The sequence below is a fragment of the Hemibagrus wyckioides genome, linkage group LG28 (assembly GCF_019097595.1).
Source record: "Hemibagrus wyckioides isolate EC202008001 linkage group LG28, SWU_Hwy_1.0, whole genome shotgun sequence".
NCBI lineage: Eukaryota > Metazoa > Chordata > Actinopteri > Siluriformes > Bagridae > Hemibagrus > Hemibagrus wyckioides.
In genome coordinates, this window is record NC_080737.1 from 18,145,240 (window position 1) to 18,165,907 (window position 20,668).

At 39.0% G+C, this 20,668-nt stretch overlaps 1 protein-coding gene across 2 annotated transcripts in view; it reads right to left on the reverse strand.

The window, feature by feature from the left end:
- Nucleotides 1–6,952: 6,952 nt before the first annotated feature.
- Nucleotides 6,953–20,668, reverse strand: part of LOC131348162 (astrotactin-2-like) — a 384,655-nt gene continuing 370,939 nt past the window's right edge. For both annotated transcript variants that reach the window (XM_058382844.1, XM_058382845.1), the window contains exons 21-23: nt 15,870–15,970; nt 14,237–14,420; nt 6,953–8,028 (exon numbers count right to left, since the gene is read on the reverse strand). In XM_058382844.1, coding sequence (XP_058238827.1) covers nt 7,791–8,028; nt 14,237–14,420; nt 15,870–15,970 — 523 coding nt within the window. In that variant the 3' untranslated portion in view covers nt 6,953–7,790. The remainder of the gene's footprint in view (nt 8,029–14,236; nt 14,421–15,869; nt 15,971–20,668) is intronic.

The following is a 20,668-nucleotide window of genomic DNA, read 5'->3' on the forward strand; positions in this document are numbered from 1 at the left end:
TACTGTGAATAATACACCATTGACAATTTATTAGGTATCTTAGAAACTGACTGAGTCGAATTCCTCTATATATCATACAATTTAACATCTAGAAAATGTTTGCTTTCAGTGTTATTTATGCTTAGTTTTCTGAGCATTCTTGTTTGCCAAAAAAGAAAGTAAAAATAAAATAAAAAAAAAAAAATTGTCAGACTTCCATTCAGTTACAGCAGGTTTAAAATTAATAGTTTTTTTTTATATATATATAAAAGTTGTATGCAATATTGGCATATTAGAAGAATATTTTCTTCTCATTTTAGAAGAAAAAAACAAGAAAGTTCAAATCAGATGGAACGTCGAGGTAAAAAGCTTTAAGCTCAGACAGATTTCTGGCTTAGGGTTATGGTTAGTGTGTGTGCCAAATGAGAAAATGGAAACGTAAAACCACTCAACCTGCAATAAGGAAGTGAAACTGTTCCTTTAAGTCAAAAACACTAAAATGCATAAAAATGTCACATGATTTCTATCAAAATTTAAAAAGAAGGTCTGGATCCTTGTAAAACTTGGTGTGAGAGAGAGAAAACACTGGCACTACCAGGTGTAAGAGGCCCGAGAGGGCAGCACAGGTGGGATGAATGGCTGTGTTGCTACTCCTAGCCCGCTGCCATGTTTGTCCAGGTGTCAAAATGTGTACACACACACAAACACACACACACACACACACACATACACACACACACACACACACACGCACATAATTACGCACTAGAGCTCAAGCCTGACAGCCGTCTTTCCTGCATGAGTCACAGTTTCTCTGCGGCTCCTGATGCGACTCCTTGGTCTTCAAAGTCGACGTTTTTTAGGATTTATTTATTTTACCCGCTCTGTGATGAATATTAAACCTCCATTAGAGACTTTTGCATGATTAAAATACAAACTAGCGAACTCCTGGCAGGTGCACTCCGACTCTCCAGCACTTTTGGCAGGTTTATCTGAGAATAGTGTAAATAGTGACGTATTGACGTGGATACGTTTTCAGAAAGGCTTGCACTCGTCTTTGCTTTCGAACGTCAGCTCGAGCGTCAGCAGCAGTTGCTGGGACACGCGCCATCACACATTTTTGTATGAGTTTAGAACAACAAATTACAAACTCTGTCTGGTCTCGGATCTGTATCCTGGCCCATGATCGATCCTCTGACGCTTTATATCAAGGACACTTAACGCACGTCTTTACCTTCTCCAAGCATTCAAAGCTTTCCGTGTCACTCCTATACGGTGCTCTGGATCATTCCCAAAAGTTCCTGATGTACTATGTCTTTAGTCAGTTGATTGAAATGGTTTATTTATCTGTCATGTATTGTGCTTAATAAAGCTGGTTAACTATGAAGCAGCTGTTGTGTCGACTATCTGTCTTTCTCTACTATGTTACTGGATGTGAAACTGGATGAAAACAACAACAGCAACAAAAGCTTGGAGAATTTTTGAGTGTTAAACACTTGGGGTTAGGGTTAGGGGTTAGGGTTAAGGTAGTGCGTTCTGACAGGAAACCATGTTATCAGGTACCTATCAGGTTCTCTAAAAGGATAACCCAAGAACTCTTCAAGAACCCACTGTTTTAACAAAATGCCAAAGTACCTCAGTGTTAAATCTGAGAGGTTCTGTTTATTAAGAAGAAAAGAATGACCAGTAACATGGTGTCAACTACAGATTTACCCTGTTAATGCGTAAATGCTAAGAAAAACTGGGTTCTTTAAGGGTGTGTTAGATCATTAAGGGTTCTTTGGAGTGTACTCAAAGCATGAACTATACACTCACAGTTAATACATACACTCTTAATAATAGGGTTCTTTATAGTTTCACTGGACAATTCAGGGATCTTTGTTTCTAAACTCTTAAAAATAAAGGCTCCAGGAAGAACCCAGAAGAGGTTTTCACAGTGATGCTACAGAAGAACTCTTTTTGTTTCCCCCAAAAACCTTTTTTTACATGGTTCTTAAAGAACCATATTTTTTCTTTATGAACCTTTATTTTTAATGAGATTGTTGTTTGTGAACTTCTAAAACAGAGAGAAAGAACTCTTGAAGAACTTTCTAGCAGCATGCTAAAAGTTTGTGCCACAGACTGTACACTCTAAAAAATTGGATAATAAAGGGTTCTCAGCTACCAAAGCTGTTCAAGAGGATCAACTTGGAAGGTTCTACAAGGAACTTTTGGAGGTTTTCTTGAACAGATGACCAAAGAACTCATTTGGCAAATACCAAGTACCAAGACTACATTTTAAACACCATATACCTACCCAAGGGAGGATATCGGAGGTGTAGGGTACTACATGGAGCTTTAAAGTACATCCTACACAGCAGCAACCAAGAACTCTTACGGGTTCCACATGGTTAACAGTGAAGCTACTCTTTCATTATGAAGAATCTTGAATAATCTGTATTTTCACTGTTTTTTCTCACTACATGAGGTAGAAAAAAGTTCTTCAGGGGTCATTGGATGGCTTTTGGCTTCCAAAAAAGGTTCTGCTTGGAAACTAATTTGTAATAGGGTTTTACATAAAACCTTGCTTCAGAAAGAAGGCTGAAGATGCTTTAAGAGTTTTGTTATGGATATTTCATATAAAAAAGTCATAATCATCTGCTGCTTTGAAACTTCAACAAATCTGGTGGAAAAACGATTCCATGAACAGATAAGGATCAGATCCCACCAGCGTCTCAGTAATAATAGAGGCCCAGAGCGTCTAAAAAAGAAGCATCCGGCATCCCACACTCACAGAGTGTACCCTCCAAGATGTGTGTTCTCAGCTCATTTCCACGTCGTGACGTTCACAGTGGATCCAAACGAGTCCATGTGGTGATCAGGACAGCTCGACCTGATCACACATACATCAGGAACACTTTGTACAGTAGAGCTAGATAAAATCACATTATAGGAACCTGAGCGGTTCACTGAGGCACTAAATCTCACAGCTGAGGAAGAACTTTCCATGGATGTGGTACAATTACTAACTTTCTTACAGCAGGTCTATTAGTGTCTATTACAGCATCTAGGTCACTTAAATATATTATTGTTTCTATAGCAACAGCTCATTCACAGACGGGGACATAATCGAAGGCAAAGGACCTTTGTATAAGTACCTGTATGAGGTAAAGCTATAGCTTCTACCTGCAGATTTCTGACATCTTCAGGACAGCAGGAGGCTGGTGACATGAAAAAACAAGCTTTTTTTATTAACTTTAAGAGAAAGAAAAAAAAACATCTGATGAGGAAACTTTGCACACAATCTACATTGTCTTTAAAAATCACATGATCACAATCATACCTAATATTTTTCAAGCTATACGTCCCACTCCCGAGCTCCCAGTCTTCTGAGTTTCCAGAGTGACCACTTCTTCTTTCTGGACCTGCTTGATCCATCCATATGTTTTACCCCTGGTTGGAGTCTCATGGCTTGCTCACTGCTGCTGGGGACAGATCTGAATGGACAGCCTATGACCCAGGAGACTGCTGTGGATAGAACCACTTGGAGACTATCACACCGTCTCTGAACTGCATCAGTCTGCTTTTGGCAGGAAGGAATTAGTGCTAAGTCTATAACGAACTCAGAAACTACACTGACCTTTTAGTTCCTCAAGAGCTTTTGGTTGCTGCTGAAGAAAGGACATTATCAACAGTTACATTATCTTTCCAGTGTCACCCAAATGAGGATGAGGTTGCCTTTTGAACCTGGTTTCTCTCAAGGTTTCTTCCTCATATCATCTCAGGGAGTTTTTCCTCATCACCGTCACCTCAGGCTTCTCATTAGGGATAAATGTTAGGGATAAATAGTAGCTTAACTTTAATCCTTATCATTTTTTCTGTTTCTATACTTCTGTAAACTGCTTTGAGACCATTGTTAAAAGCACTATACAAATAAACTGAACTGAATTGAAACTACTATTTATAGCTGTAATAATGTAAGCAATTACAAAAACAGGAATGTTAAATGCAAGAATAAACATAAATAGTACAACATGGTAAAAAAAAAAAAGGTCAATTTTGCCAAAAAGCAGCTGACCAAGGAGGTGACAGTTCCTTGAAAGTTTAAAGTGAATATAAGCAATAATAATTTATTTTACTTACGATGTTTTACAAAGTTCACCACTGCTGCATTCTCTGAGCGATTCCACATGGTGCTGAAAGGTTTGAGACGTCAGTCATGTTCATTCCAGTTCTGTGATTTCCGGGTGGGTTATGAGGTTCCGCCCACTTTGAGAAGTCTAATAACTTTCATAGGAAAAACTGTTTGTCCAGAGGTGGGTGAAACTAATAGTGTGGTGCCCTAATTGGTGTCTAATAAACGATTCAATTTATTTATTTTTTTTTTTTTCAGTATGAGGAAAATGAACAGTACAATGTTGTAGTTATATTTGATCATTTGATTCTCTAAAATAATAATAATAATAATATACATATATACATTTCAAGACATTCATGTGTTAAGTATTTTAAAATTCTGTATTAAATATACAGGGGTTGGACAATGAAACTGAAACGCCTGGTTTTAGACCACAATAATTCATTAGTATGGTGTAGGGCCTCCATTTGCGGCCAATACAGCATCAATTCGTCTTGGGAATGACAGATGCAAGTCCTGCACAGTGGCCAGAGGGATTTTGAGCCATTCTTCTTGCAGAATAGTGGCCAGGTCATTACGTGATGCTGGTGGAGGAAAGCGTTTCCTGACTCGCTCCTCCAAAACACCCCAAAGTGGCTCAATAATATTTAGATCTGGTGACTGTGCAGGCCATGGGAGATGTTCAACTTCACTTTCATGTTCATCAAACCACTCTGTCACCAGTCTTGCTGTGTGTATTGGTTCATTATCATCCTGATACACGGCACCGCCTTCAGGATACAATGTTTGAACCATTGGGTGCACATGGTCCTCCAGAATGGTTCGGTAGTCCTTGGCAGTGACGTGCCCATCTAGCACAAGTATTGGGCCTAGGGAACGCCATGATATTGCAGCCCAAACCATCACTGATCCACCCCCATGCTTCACTCTGGGCATGCAACAGTCTGGGTGGTACGCTTCTTCGGGGCTTCACCACACCGTAACTCTCCTGGATGTGGGAAAGACAGTGAAGGTGGACTCATCAGAGAACAATACATGTTTCACATTGTCCATAGCCCAAGATTTTCGCTGCTGGCACCATTGAAACCGACGTTTGGCATTGGCACGAGTGACCAAAGGTTTGGCTGTAGCAGCCCGGCCATGTACATTGACCCTGTGGAGCTCCCGACGGACAGTTTTGGTGGAAACAGGAGAGTTGAGGTGCACATTTAATTCTGCAGTGAGTTGGGCAGCTGTGGTTTTATGTTTTTTGGATACAATCCGGGTTAGCACCCGGACATCCCTTTCAGACAGCTTCCTCTTGCATCCACAGTTACTCCTGTTGGATGTGGTTCGTCCTTCTTGGTGGTATGCTGACATTACCCTGGATACCGTGGCTCTTGATACATCACAAAGACTTGCTGTCTTAGTCACAGATGCACCAGCGAGACGTGCACCAACAATTTTTCCTCTTTTGAACTCTGATATGTCTCCCATAATGTTGTGTGCATTGCAATATTTTAAGCAAAACTGTGCTATTACTCTGCTAATTAAACCTTCACACTCTGCTCTTACTGGTGGAATGTGCAGTCAATGAAGATTGGCCACCAGGCTGGTCAAATTTAGCCATGAAACCTCCAACACTAAATTGGCCAATGTTTCAGTTTCATTGTCCAACCCCTGTATATACCAGTATTAATTAATTTATTTATTATTCACTATTCAATATTTGGTACTACCCATGTTATAAAATAAAGTGCATTTTTTAAAAAATATTATTTACTTGAGAATCTAAGGTTTAAAATATACACTTATATAACTACTTTGTGTTTTGGATTTTTAAAAAAAAAAAAACTACAGTCTATTCACATGCTCACATTTTTGTCACGTCAGATCCAAACCTATAAACAGCTTCCTGTCAGATTCTGCTTAAACATCAGTGACATCAGTGTGAACTGCATTGAAGAGCTGCTCTGTAAAAAAGAAAAATCTTCTCAATAAGTGGCCTTTCCTACACGAGAGAAAACATAACACTGCCCTGAGGAGTTGCCTGGAAAAGTGAATCCCTGCTAGATTCAGGAGCAGATTTAGTGTCCCGAATGGTCAGCACATTTAGGAGACAGATACTTTAAGAACAGATGATTTAGAGCAGCAGTATTGTCTTTCAATCGGCAGCTCGGCAGGAGGAAAAGCCCGGGGCCTGACACGAGCAGCTTTATGACATGGGGGGGTTTCAGTGATGACAGGGATGAAAGGGCTTCGCTTTAGAGTAAAATCCTCTACACCTTGCCCTCAGGCTTGTCCTTTTCTTTCCTCTGACAGGCTAAAATGCTTATTTAGCTTGTTTCTGAAGCCATTTTGGAAAAGGATACAAAAACAAATCCGACCTCATGGTCAAATTTGGTGAAGTGAATCCGACTGCTGAACTCGCCGCAAAAAAGAAACAGAAAACAGAACATACTGCGATGTCGGATTGCATTTTTATCACCACCTACCGAATTTCAGCTGTAGTGTGGAGGTAATTAAGAAATATGACCATCGGCCTATACAATGAGTATATAATGCAGCAGGTTGTGGCTTTAAACCTTGCGTTCTCGATTCAACCTCCTATTCTAGCAATATTTCACTCTGTTGTTTGTAGTGAACGTGCAATTTTTCATTTTCTTAGTGAAAAATTGCTTTACAGCCGTCCAATCCATCTTGCAGATTGCTGAGTCAGGACAATGAATGAAATGCTGCAGGGCCACTCCAACTGAAGCTAAATAATCGTTGTGGTCATGTTGGTGCTTAAAAACCTAAAATTCAATCAAGCTTTAGATGGAGGTTCAGTATACATATTTAATAGATCTTTCCCCACCCCCAAATAAGACAATCATATTGACTTGGTACATACTGTATTTACAATTTTATGTACAAGAGTATAATTTACTATCACAATTGATATTACATGAAATGGAAAATGACTCAAAAGAAGTTATCAAGGCTAGTTTTTTTTTTTTACTTACCTTCTGAACGCTGAACTATGCTCATTCAGCCCCATATGATCAGCTTATATGACAATTATAATACACTACAACCCCTTCAGCATGTGACGCTTTCCTATCCTTCATTTCAAAATCTCAGCCTTAAGAAACTTTAATGGTATGTATGTATGTAACAGCCCTGAACTAATCATTCATTTAGCGTTAAGGTGTTGAAAAGGTCTGTCTATGAAAACGAAAATGAAGCCATTGTTTAAAATAGGAAAATGATGAAGAGATGAAATAAATAGACACCAAAGTCCCCTTAAATGGCGGAGATAATAATTTTCAAACCATTGCATTCCATTCAAGACGATTCAGGCCTTCGCTTTCTAGTTCCCTAGTTCTCCGTTCGGCTTGGTTTCCAAATATGTTACAGACACGTGTGAAAGGTGCTCGGTTCATCGTCCTCCTGGTGTGTGAAATTTGCAGCACCATGAAGTGAGGACCTTACATTCAGGCCTTTACAGTCTTTACAAAAAAAGTAAAAAGGAAAAGTTCTTCCATTTCCTCCGAAGCAACCTTCTTCTCCCCTCCCCCATGCTGAAAAACCAGTCAGAGGGGATGCACGGCAAAAAAATTTCCTTCCATTTGGCAAAAAGATTAAACAGTCTTGCATTTTGTATAGGTTTACAAAACCGATCGGATCGGATTAGATCAGAGAGGGACGAGTCTAAAAAGTTGAACAGGCTGTTTCACCGGAGTTTGGACTTGCCGTATATGTTGCGCTGGACAGAGAGGATCTTCTCCACACAGGTTAGCCGTGTCTCATGGAGAGAGTTGTGCCAAGTGCTGCTGGCCAATCGCATGTCTTCACTCCTGCACATGACGTATGGCATGGACTCGGTTCGGCTCTGTATGAAACCACTCCGGAGAAGAGAGCGGCATAGGAGGCTGATCCGGTCCACTCGTCTCAGGATTAGGTGAGCTTTCCTGCAGAAGAAAGAGAACAGGGAGAAAGATATTCATGACTAAAGGCAGAAATTATAATACATGTATGTCATGTTTCCGTGTCTCAGCTGCAACTCCAAGTCGAGTCTCTGCTTTATGAAGTCTGAGGCCAACATTAAGTTGGTAAGCTGTGAGATTGAGTTGAGTCTGAAGTTCCTTTTCTGCAAGTCCAAAGTCTCTGAGCTTCAAGTCAGAGTTGAGTCTGAAGTCTTCAATCTCCAAGTCTGCAAGTCCAAGTTAGGTCTTGAATCGCTGAGCTGCAAGTAAGAGTCAAGTCTCAAGTCTCTAAAAAGCACATCAGAGTCAAGCTTTAGGTCTTTGAACAGTGGGTCTGGGTCTGGACCAGTCCAGTTTGACTCAAGTCTTTGAATTGCAAGTCCAAGTCGAGTATCAAGTCACAGAGCTTCAATTCCAAGTCGAGCCTTAAGTCCCTGATCTGCAAGTCTGAGCTCACTCCTACATCTTTGAGCTGCAAGTCAGAGTCAAGTCAAGTCAAGTCAACTCTAAATCAAGCCTCAAGTAGCAAATCACTGTCAAGCCTCTACACTACAACTCCAAAGTTTACCTCTAGTGTCTGCCATGTCTCAAATCCAACTTAAGTATCAAGACTCTGAGAAGCAAATTTGAGTCAAGTGTCAGGTCTCTGAGCAGTGAGTCTTAGCCAAGTCTTTGGTGCTGAAGTCCAAACTGAGTCTCAAATCTCTAATATCTTTGGCTAAAGTTGAGTCTCAAGTCTCTGAGTTACAAAACCGAGTTGAATGGCAACATTTTGAAGTCCAAGTCGAATCTCAAGTCCCTGACCTGTATGGCTGAATCCAATCTCATGTTTCTGAACTGTAAGTCTGAGTTAGCCTCAAGTCCCTGATCTAAGTCTGAGTCGAGTCAAAGTTCTGAGTCAATTCTGAAACCTCTAATTTCCAAGATCATGATGAATCAAACTCTGAGATTTAAGACTGAATTCTTAGAGCAGCAAGTCTGGATCTTGCCTTAGGTCTCTGAGATTTAAACCCCAGTTTTGAGTCCCTGAGCTGCATTTCCAAGTCAAATTTCAGTTTTATTTGAAGCAGGGGCATTTCTAATATTTAAAATATCTTTATATTTTAGCAATATTTTATTTAACAGTAATATTACTAAACCTCGTATCCTTTTAGTGCAGAATCAAAAACTGCCTTTCAGCTTCAGTATAGTTTTAAAGAAGTTCAACAAACACATCCCAACGTGTAAGATGTACTGCATAAGATGTTCTGAAAACGCTTTAAAGTCTTTTTCTAAGAGGAAACATTCATCTCACAACAGTCAGCGAGCGAGAGATCTGATGACACACGCTTGCTCGAAAACCAGCGGCTGTAGCAGAGGAAAAAAAACCCCAAAAGCATCAGACTTCAGCCGGTAGTTTCCCAACTCAATGTAGCTGCAAACTCTGGTTTAGGGTTGAAAATATTATGTAAGTTGATACACTTAGCAAAAACAATGCTTGGCAGATATAAATGAGTAAATGTTTAGGCAGAAAATGTATGACTGTAAACTTTCAGCGATGGTCTGTGATTTAACTACAGAACAATTTTAGCTATTTGTTCGGTTTTTTTCTGACCAGGAAGAAATTCAATAACATCATTTTTCTCTCTCTCTCACTCTCTCTCGCTTGTGGAAAGTTGTTCTTAAGTGAAAACACAGCGGGTAAAGTCTGGATTAGGGCTTGTATAAAGCTTTTATTTGGTCTGATTGAAATGACTTACTCAGCACTCGGTGCTTCAGACTCTCAAGTTGCTGAAAAATCCAGCATAAATTTCAATTTAATATGAAAATTCATTGGTATGTTTATTTGGGGAGGTACAGTTTGCACCACTTATTATTTTGCTTACATAGTATAATGCATAAGCCATTTATGAACTTGTGCTTCAGATGACTGGCTTGCTTAAATATTACAAGCAGATTATAAATATCAATTTAGCATGAATTATTACGTTTATTTTTGTTGGGAGGTTCATTGTGCATCACTATAAAACACAAAGATTTAAAACGGCTGAAGATTTGTAATGCCACAAGTTGAGGCTCTGTCTGCACTTTGAAAAGTAAATGCATGTGTTTGGAATGTTCAGAAAACAAAATATATCCGTTCACTGAGGAAGAATGCTTGACGGTCTACAACACCGAACTGCATCTAAGCTATATGCACGTACACTACAAGGAAGAACCTGTATGCTGGTAATAATCCAGGCATAATTCACATATTTATGACGCTTGGACTGCAGTCTTTAGAGGATGACTCAGGGTTCACAGCCAAATGGGCTTCATTTCATAACACAACATTCAGCCAATCATGACCGAAAAACATGCTGACATTTGCAGACCTACTACAAGGACTTTTTTTTTTCCTTCTCATTTCTGTATCCAAACTCCACCTCTCCCAGCAGCTATGAGTCAGATGCATTGATTTCCAAATGCAAGAATCAATTAGAATCGTGGCTTTTCATTACTCAGAGACTTGCCAGTTCAGAGATTTTTCAAGTAACAATTTCCTGAATTTTTTGAGTGGAAGAGAGCTGAATGGTATCCAATACAAGCGTTGAGCTGCGGTTAATTAGGGGACGTTTTGATGCAGATGAATTGTTGCTCCAAAAAAAAACTGAGTCATAATGTTACGGGGGCGAAATGCTGCTGTTTTTCCAATAATGCAAATTGTTCTTTAATTTGTTGGGAAAATGAGTGAATTACAAACAGAAGGACCCATCAGTTTTGACCTTCTGCTAGAAATGTCTTTGTGATGTAATGATTTTTAATCAATTAATGTAACATGGTATATTTAAAAATCTTCCACAAGCCCTTAATTTCTTATAACAACACGGACCTTCTTGGGTTATTCTTCACACTAGACTTTTTCTGAATCTGACTGCAACAGCACCAACAAAAACATATGAAGTGAGAGGCACTGCTAAGGCTGATTTCTTCCTAGCTCACAGGCTATAGATTCTCGCAAGCGATTGTTCAGGGTGACACGCCCCCTAGATCTGGGCTGATATTTTTCATAAATTTAATCTGTAACTCGTCATTAGCAGTGACTGAAACGAGTGTAACGAATGTGAATGAGATGGATTATCATCTCCAACGTCATCTTTTTTCTTAAAATTTTTTTTTGGAAACTTAAAGTAGATAAACAAAGCACACATTGTCAAAGTAGAAATGACACAAAAGGACATATGACATAACTTTTTAAATAAAAGCATGTTTATTAGTTGGAAGAAACACACAAGAACCTAATAGACTCACAAGATCTACTTTTAAGTGTGTGTGTGTGTGTGTGTGTGATAATGTGTAATAAAATAGCTATCATGCCATCAGTGATACCGGGATAACTCATCACTTAGCTAAAGTAATAGTTTTATTGTCAAACTTTTAACAGATATTAGATTCTGCACCTTACACCATTACACACAGTGTACACAAACCCAATTGTCTATTCAACTCTCTGAAGGATGCTAAACTCAGGACAGCCAAATGGAAGTATATCCAAGTCGTCTTTTTTAAACAAACATCTGAGTGATCACATTTCACTTGGCAACATATTTACCATTTAAAAGGCACCACTAATTCCAGCACTCCCAAAAAGACTGCCAATACAGAGCCATAAATAATCCCCAGTCTCTCCTCTAAATGCCTGCTGCAGGGCTTCTGCCACACACACAAAAAATGTTTACCAAATCCTTCATTATATCAATTTTCTGCATGGCATGACTTATGAATCCCAAATTCCAGGCAGTGGGTTGGACATGCTGTAAAAAGTGACGTCTGAATTTCAGCGCTTGAATTGTCTTTTTGTTTCTTTTCTTTTTCTAGTGTTCACCCACTTAAAACAGCTAACAATCACTCCATCTGTACACACTTCAGGGGGAAAAAAGGATTATTCAAGGATTCCTTGGATAGTTCCTTGGATTTCTTTCGAAAGATGACCTAATTGGAAGCCTCTCTTTAATGTACAGCTTTACATAGGCGTTATCAGGGTTGCCCCAGTTTAATAAACCAAATGGTTTCCATTCATGGGATATAGCATCTAAGTGTTGGTCAAAGTCGGGGCACTGTAAGAAAAATGGTATAGAGACTGTTCTGCTTTGCTGTACAGATTTTAAGATGTTTCCTCAGAGCAGCAACACTCTGGGTTGTTACAATTAACATTTATTTCTAAGAGTGTGAAGTACAATATAAACCCTGAAATGTGCAATCTAACACCTTCAGTTCTCTAGTTGGTCCCTCTGGGGAAAACTTTAAAGGTTCTATAAAGATCTTCAAAGAATACAGAACTTTTTAAAAGTCAGAAAAAACCACAAGTGGTGTTAGTTAATGGTTTGTTTCTTCCTAAAGGCCCTAGTCGGAAGCCTCTTTGAAAGGAAAGCTCTATTGTCCCATAGAGTACTACATATAAGTCACAAAATAATTTGTGTTTGGTTAGTTTGGCATCTATTCATAGCAACATGTTCAGTACCATCTAATTTTGGTCAAAGTCACAGCACTCAGAAAAAAAAAGGGTTGGTTAATGTTTCTACTTTGTTGTAGGTTCTACCGAGAGGTTTGAAGTGGCTTCCTCAGACGAACAAACTACAGAACACACTTGGTTGCTAGATTTATCCTGTAATTTTTAATTTCTGGTTAGATAGGAACCCCTAAAAAGCTTACAGGTTGTTTAGCTGGTCCTTCCTGGGAAATTTTTCTCCAAAGTTCTCCCAAGAACTCTACAACAGGTTTCAAGGTTCTACATAAACCTCTTTAGAAAGCTAGAAGTAGTAAACATCAGAAAGAGTGTTTGTGCCTCACAAGTCCAGGGTCTAGAGTTTAAAGCTGAAGCTTTCACATCTCAAAAAAATATCTTGGTAGGTAGATTAGCATTTCTAAATTGCTGGTGTGAAGGATTAAGATCCAGAATACTGATTGAATCCTGGTACCACTAAGCTGAATTTGTTGTAAGGCAGTTCAATCCTTATCTCTTCAGCTCAAGTAAGTCAGGTAAGTGTGTAGAAGGCTGAGAAGATCTGTCCAAATCTCTTGCTAAATATATGTTAATAACCTTAATGCAGTTCCTGTCTTGCTAAATTTGCATCTGATCTTCAGGTAGAACCATTCTTTCCTCATGTCTTCCAAACAAACAAATTAATTTTTGAGTGTCTTACAATGGACTCATGTCCTGTCCAGGATCCACCAGTCAAGGATAAAATGGTTAGTGAAGAAGAGTGAAGAAATGAGTCAAACCTTCAAAGTCTGGAGCTTCTAAAACCTCTGAGACATAGTACAAACGTCTATAGTACGAGTACAAACGCCTTTTTGGAAGCTTTGGAAGATTTTTTTTTGCTTTCAACGGTTAAGGAACACTTTTTTAGGTCGAAAAGACTATATATTTTGCTAAATCAATAGCTAATAAACTCAGTACTATTCAGGTCTTGCTAACCTTGATCTTCATGGAGAACCTTTTCTTTTTCCTCTTTTCTTCCAAACCGTGCCAACCGCAGCAACATTTCCACCCACATCAGACTCCTGCTGTGATTCTTCTCTCCATAGGAAACACCGCGAACACGGCAGCCATTTTCAAGCTCCATGATGAAACAAAAAAACAAAAAGCCACACACACCTGGATTTACTAGGTGCCTCAGTCCCTGACAGGGAAGTGGAGAGGCCCATTTTAAGAGCAACATTTCCACATGTGTACACTAACATGGCCACAGGCCTCCACACCACTTAGTGTTTGCCAGAAGCCACTTTACCCACATTCATTAGAGCCCAAAACATTTGGCGCCCTCTCACTGAGAGGTTGGAATAATAACACTGTAATTTGTCGACTTTGCTTTGGTGTCCAGTCACTGGTTTTGACGCAAAAAAATATGAATAATAAAAGGAATTTAAAGGAAACAAAAACATCGGACGGACTTGAATAAACGAATGTGAAAATACACTGCAGCACCGGGATGGATTCTTTTATGAGATTTATGTTCTTATGAGATGGCACTCCAGTGGAACAAGCCTGCTCGTAATCGCTTTTATAGGCCTGGATTTGCACTGGAAGCCTAAACCAACACTGAGTAGGCCAAAATTACAGCTGACCACAGTGTTTATGTGTAGGTACTGCATGTGTATGCATGACGAGATGGAGGGAGTCGAGCGGGAGACAGAGAAGTAGTTTTAAGAGTACTAAGAAGACGACTCTCACCTGGGTCCTAGCTCGTCCTCGCTCCTCCACACAAAGTCTCCAAACTTCTCGTAGTGTGAGTTGTAATGGTGTTGCACACGGTACAGCGTAGGTGGAGAAATCTCCATCAGTGTATTGTAGGCTGTTTGCTGCTCCTTGCCGCTCGTGTAGCCATTGTACAGGTTGTAGACTCGGTCTGCTATCTCTGAAAGATGAAGGGAAGAAATGAGTTAGCAAAAGAAACGATCGCTTTAACTGGGATTGACTGGAAAGGATCAATCATGTTGATTGAGTTCATTGAAATGTATTAATTGGGAGAGTACAGAGAGTGACACTGAAGCTAGTATTGATATTGACACTATTGATTTCTTAGAGAAGGTACTTGCTTAAATCTTAAATCTTCTCTAATCCCAAAGGGCCCCTAAAATGCTGGAGGGATCTTCAGTAGGAAAAATCCTAAATGGACCTTCAATGGGAAGAATCCTTAACAGATCCTAAATAAACCCAAAGGGATCCTCAGTAGGAATAATCCTAAATAGATCGCTTATAGCAAGAATCCAAAAGAGATCCTAAAAGAACCCTAATGGGATCTTTGGTAAGAAGAATCCTAAATTGACCTTCAATAGGCAGAACCCTAAACTTGTCCTAAAGAATCCTAAAGGGATCTTCAGCAGGAATAATCCTTTACAGATATTTGATAGATAGAATCCCTAAGAAAATCCTAATTGGATCTTTGGTAGGAGGTATCTGAAAGAAATCTTTAGTGAGAAGAATCCTAAAGAGATCCTAATGGGATCTTTGGTAAGAAGAATCCTAAATGGACCTTCAGTAGGAAGAACCCTAAAATAATCTTAAAAGAATCCTAAAGGGATCTTCAGCAGGAAAAATCCTTTACAGATATTTGGTAGGATGAATCCTAAAGAAGTCTTTGTTTGAAAAAGTCCTAAAAGGATAAGAACAGAATCCTAAAAGAATGACAGAAATAATCCTAAAAGGATCTTTGGTTTGGTTTGGTCCCACAAGGGGGAACAGTAAAGTCTTACATAGAACCCTAGAACTTGTTAACCCTTGTATTTACCTCCCATTTATTATACACTTATTCTCTCCATGTGCCAAATTGACCTGGTCTGTTTTGACCGCTTATAAAAATTGAGGTATGTATGATCACCATTTTTTTTTGTTTCACTTTTTTAGTCAGCTTGTTTCCAACACATTAACATATATTTTGCACTTTTTAAAAAAAATATTTTGTATTATAAATCTCATTTATATAAAATTATACCTCATTTTTGAGTACTTTTTACACCGGGTCAAACTAACCTGAAGTTAACAGGAGGGAGAAGGTTCCAAGTTAAATCCATTCACGAAACATTTATCTATCCAAAGAATACCTGAGTAACCTTTTTTTCTGAGTGTACAGCAGTTCAATTCCTTCAGTTTTGTTTCAACTTCGTGACTGTGACCAGTGGTGATGTCATCTGATCGGAAATGAAGCTCTCGCACCTTGGCACCTTGACCTGCCATCTCACCATCTGGTCAGTGATGTACAACTTGCTGTTCATTCATGCCAGTAACAGGTGTGAAGATACAATCTTCTCAGATGGATTGCTATGGAGTGGGGGAAGAGAGATGGAAAGAGAAAGAGGAGGTGTACCTTCTGCTCTGCTGTCATCAACTATTGGACAGGAAGTGCGCACTGTCACGTAGCTCGCATCAGACCGGCTGCCACGGCTGTCCAAGGCATAGAGAGTGAACCTGAGATAGACAGAAAGGCAAAGCGAGAACTAGTAAATGTCACGACGCCGCCAAGGGAAAAAGAAAAGATAAGTCGATGGAACTGCTGTCATAACAGTGCCTTTAGAAACCCAGTAGCTTATATCTACTGTACGTAAAAACACACATGGTCATTAGCCCTGGAACCCAGGCACTTTTCCTCTCGATCGTTTAACATCACAGGAGCTTGTGGCTAATAGAACAACCTGTCTGGCCCGCTGTCCTGCTACACGCTGTGCTACGAGGTGAAGAAACACGTCACTGACCTTCGTTTACGAGCTTAGGTCCGACAAGCTAGGAACTCACGCTCAAAAAAAAAAAAAAAAAAACAGCCATAACTGACAACAGACGTGTGTGGGGCCTGCAGGATTCCAGAGTATTCTGTTACATTTGGAAATTGTCCTGGCAAAGGGAGCTCGAATGAAAAAAGAAAAAAAAAAAAATAGAAAAAGAAAGGCCAGCCATTATGGCTAATAGCTGCTTAAATGGGACTCCCACTTCCTCTAATGACAGAGTTCCGTTCAGCAAATACAAAACACATTAAAGCTCAAGGCCTGCGTGTTCTTGGACCACCCAGTGCAGAGAAATGATGCTCAGCTGCTGGACGTGGACAACTTCGAGCTGCCTGGCTGGCTGGCTGGCTGGCTGAATGCACGAAGGAGTGTAGCGTTCGTGCTGTGCTGTGAATCTGAACAACAAATCTGCTGAGGCAGGTTTATGCTGGTACAAGATATCGAAAACCTTCGCACGCCTTTTTGGAAAAGGTCAATGGGAAAAGTGCTTTATGCTGTAAAATTAGAATTGTAAAGAAGATTGGGTTCAAATTCTTTTAACTCATGTCCCTGTGTTGGTCCTGATTATAGCTTCGTTAGCATTTATAAGTGCACACGCGGCACAAAATGAATGAATGAATGCATTAATTAATGAGGGATGCTACAACTGAGGAGAGGCATTTGTGTGAAGGCTGATATTATGTTTATGTAAAGTAGAAAGCTAAAAGATATTTTAAACCTTTCACAGGAACCTACGCACACATTTCACATACACTGGTAAACCTTCAGCAGCGTGTTGGTGCAAATTAGTCACCTTACAGCTCAATAGTTTGATCCTGAGCTTGGGTTTGGATCTGTTCAAACATTCTCTCCATGTCCCTGTGGGTTTCCTCCTGGTTCTTTGCTTTCGTCCAACCTCCCAAAACTCTACAAGTTTTTGTGTATGGACCAGTTGGTGGACTGGCATCCCATTCAGGATAGATTCCCACTAGTATTCCAGGGATTTGAATGAAAGGAAATCGTCATCGCTTCTGTCAAACTGTGAATTCTTATGCCCTTCAATAAAGATGCACAAGCTTCGTTCTTTTTGTTTTTCCCATCCTTGCTGTTACACAACACGTCGGTAAAAATTTGCTGAAATGGATACTATTTATCACAGCAAAGAAAACATCCAACAAGCCGCACTCACTTACCACCAAAACGACATTTCTCAATCCTGATTAGTTATTTCTTTGCATGGAAAGGTTCCTCCATCCCCACGATCCATCTCTACATGCCAGACATTTTGGGTTTGTCCTTTGTCTGGGTGAACCATCTTCCAGTACCACCAACTGAGTGTTTTGTTTGTAACGCGGCCTACTTTTGCATGGCTTGCATAGTTTGCCTGATCTCGCTATTCATCGGCAGAGACGTGTGGCATTCTTGCCCTAAACCTCACCAAAAAGCCATCTCCTCGGATTCTGCCCATCATAACAATGTGGCCATCACAACGAGCATGCTGTTTGAATTACGTGGTTTTCGAGTCACCCAGTGAAGACAGAGAGTGGCTTGTGTGTGTTTTTTCTTCTGTCAGATAATTTGTAAAGTTTAGTTTACGGTTTGAGGACAAGGATTTGGGGGGTGATGGTGGTGGTGGTGGGGGGGTATATGGAGGTGTGGTTTTTCTGCTCAACACTGTTTTGAAAGATGGGATGTGTTTCTATACTTTAGCTTTCAAAAGGTCTTGTGGCAGCTTTAACATTCCTTGGGAACCTTTTGGTATCTATAGTAACATCAGAGACCGTTCGAATTTTGACATTAAGCTTCTGAATGTCAAAGGATTTCGCCGGACCGAAAAATACCACAGCAGAGCAGAAAAAAAATGGCCATCGTTCAGCGAGTCCAGTTTTCAAAACATGAATCAGCTCAGCTTCTGTAGCAGATCCTCTGTTGTGGTTAATCCAATCAAATGCGTTTATGGAAATGACGGAGCTGAAGGCAGCTCACCAGACAAGAGGCTAGTTACAGAGAGAATTAGACCCGAGTTAGAAAGGTCAGTTTTATATTATTATGATACTTTTGTCCTGATTAGCAAAACGTGTCAAAATGTTAAGGCAATGATGGAAAAACAGGTTAAAGATGAACGGATGGGGAAGTTAAAGAAACAGATGTGACACATCTGTGGAGTTGAGGTGTGCATTGAGACAAAAAAATGCAGGAGTGGGTGGATTTTACTTTCACATCCAAGTGTGTGGGACAAAAGAAAATCATTCATTCATTAGACTGGGTTTTTCAACTATTTTTTTTCTTTACTCTTTTTCTTAAATGTTAAGTTAAATGTTTTAGAAGCTAGAAGAAAAAAGCTTGTTAGAAAATATCTCAGGCAAAAAAAAGGTCAAAACTAACATGAAACAAAACACAACCATGTTCAAATTCAAAACTAATCCCTAAACTAATCACTAATCAGGTTTTCCCTTACTAGAGGTCATTGACCCCATATCCTCTTTTTATTCATTTATTAATGTCACCCTGGATCATTTATTTCATGCTCTAACCATGAAGTCAGTATTTGGTTACTATTTAAAAATGTTACTGAGAGTCACGTTAAAACGAACCACGGTTAAATCCTGACACGCTGCTCCTATTAGTGTAGGAGCTCAGTAATAAAACAACAGGAACAAATTCTTCTGTCAGCCTCGGCTAGTTCCTCGACAACATCTCACCGGGGCAACAGAAGTCAAGAAAACAAACCGGAAAAAATCGGAGTGTTATACACACACAAGTGACATGCGATACAAATTTTTAAGCGTCTCATATCATAAATCAAAAAATTAAGAAATGTAAGAAGGTCAAGGCTCGGGATTTGAAATTATATTATAATATTATAATATCTGGACCTTTATTCTCAAAAAGAGGTTACCTGGGGATCTATATGGAACCCTGGGGTTCTGTAGTTTAGAACCTTTTCACAAAAAAGTGGTTCTATGTAGAAAAGTGATGAAGTTTTTATACTAAATGGTTCTAGAATCTTATAAAAAATAAAAATAGAAAATAAAAAAATGATTGCTAATATTTTCTGAGGATTAATATAGAACCCTTGGGTTCTATAGTTAAGAATCTTTTTACAAAAAAATAAAATAAATAAAAAGGTTGTATGTAGCAGAGCAAGGAAGTTTTTACATTAAAACTGTTCCAAAATTTACAGAATACTAAAAGTGAAAAAATGTGCCATTATTTTGGGGAGTTTTTTAGAGAGATGTTGATGTTTCAAATATGAAATTGTTTATTAAATTAATTAAAATAATTCAAATGATGAAACACTTCAATAAGGAGCAGTTTTTTTCTCCTTTGATTTTTTTTTTATTTATTTTATCAATACTATGGACAATTTTCACAATGTTTGGTGTTTTTGTTGAAATAATAAAAAAAAATCGTTAAATATTTTTCGAAAAATTCAAATATGAATTTGTATATAATAATAATAATAATAATAATAATAATAATAATAATAATAATAATAATAATAATAATAATAATCCCTAAATGATACTAAAAAGAATCTTTTCAATGTTCTGGACAAAATGGTTCTATGTGTTCTATGAGTGTTTGTCATATGTAACCCTTTCTTCACGTCCTTTCTGTTTTTTCCTCTTGTGTCAGTTTATCATCTTCACATTCAGGCATTTACTCTAGAACTCTTTCTTTTCTCTTCGGCATCTGTATCTCTCTCCGTCTGTCTATCTTTCTTTTCACTGAGCCACAGGACTCTGTGTGTGGTATAGATCAACTCGGAAGCCATGCTACCCTGCAAACAATTGGTAGTGATAGTGATCGCCTCGGAGAACAAAGCCTGCTCTGCGTCTGCCTCACCGGCGAGAATGTCAAAACACAAGGGAGAATGCTGCCGAAAGCACACACACACACACACACAGACACACACACACACAGACACCCCTCTTTAGTACAGTGCTCTATTCATCTTGACTAAACTCTATACTCCACCTGACCATCTCAAAAGTGTTTTCTCACTCACTCTCACTCTCTCTCTCTCTCACTTTCTATATGTGTGTGTGTGCGTGTGTGATTTAGTACAGAGGATGTTCTGCAGAGACGCTCTGACTATGTATAAGTATCTAGTTGGCAGGGAGCATGAAAGAGTTTATGGGTCTTAAAGCATCTAACTCCTCAGGATTCTTCCTTATCAACCAACTGACTGCTTTCTCACGCAGGTTCAAACGAGATCATAATATGAGTCATTATGTCAAAAAAATAAATATCTGTGTTGAATTGAAGACAATTAAATTGTGATAAATTATTTACACTCTTTTTTACTCATATTTATATTCACACTCTGATTTTCTAAAAAATCTCCCCATATACATACCATTAGTCATTGTATTGTATCCATATGTTGTTTTCATTAATTATA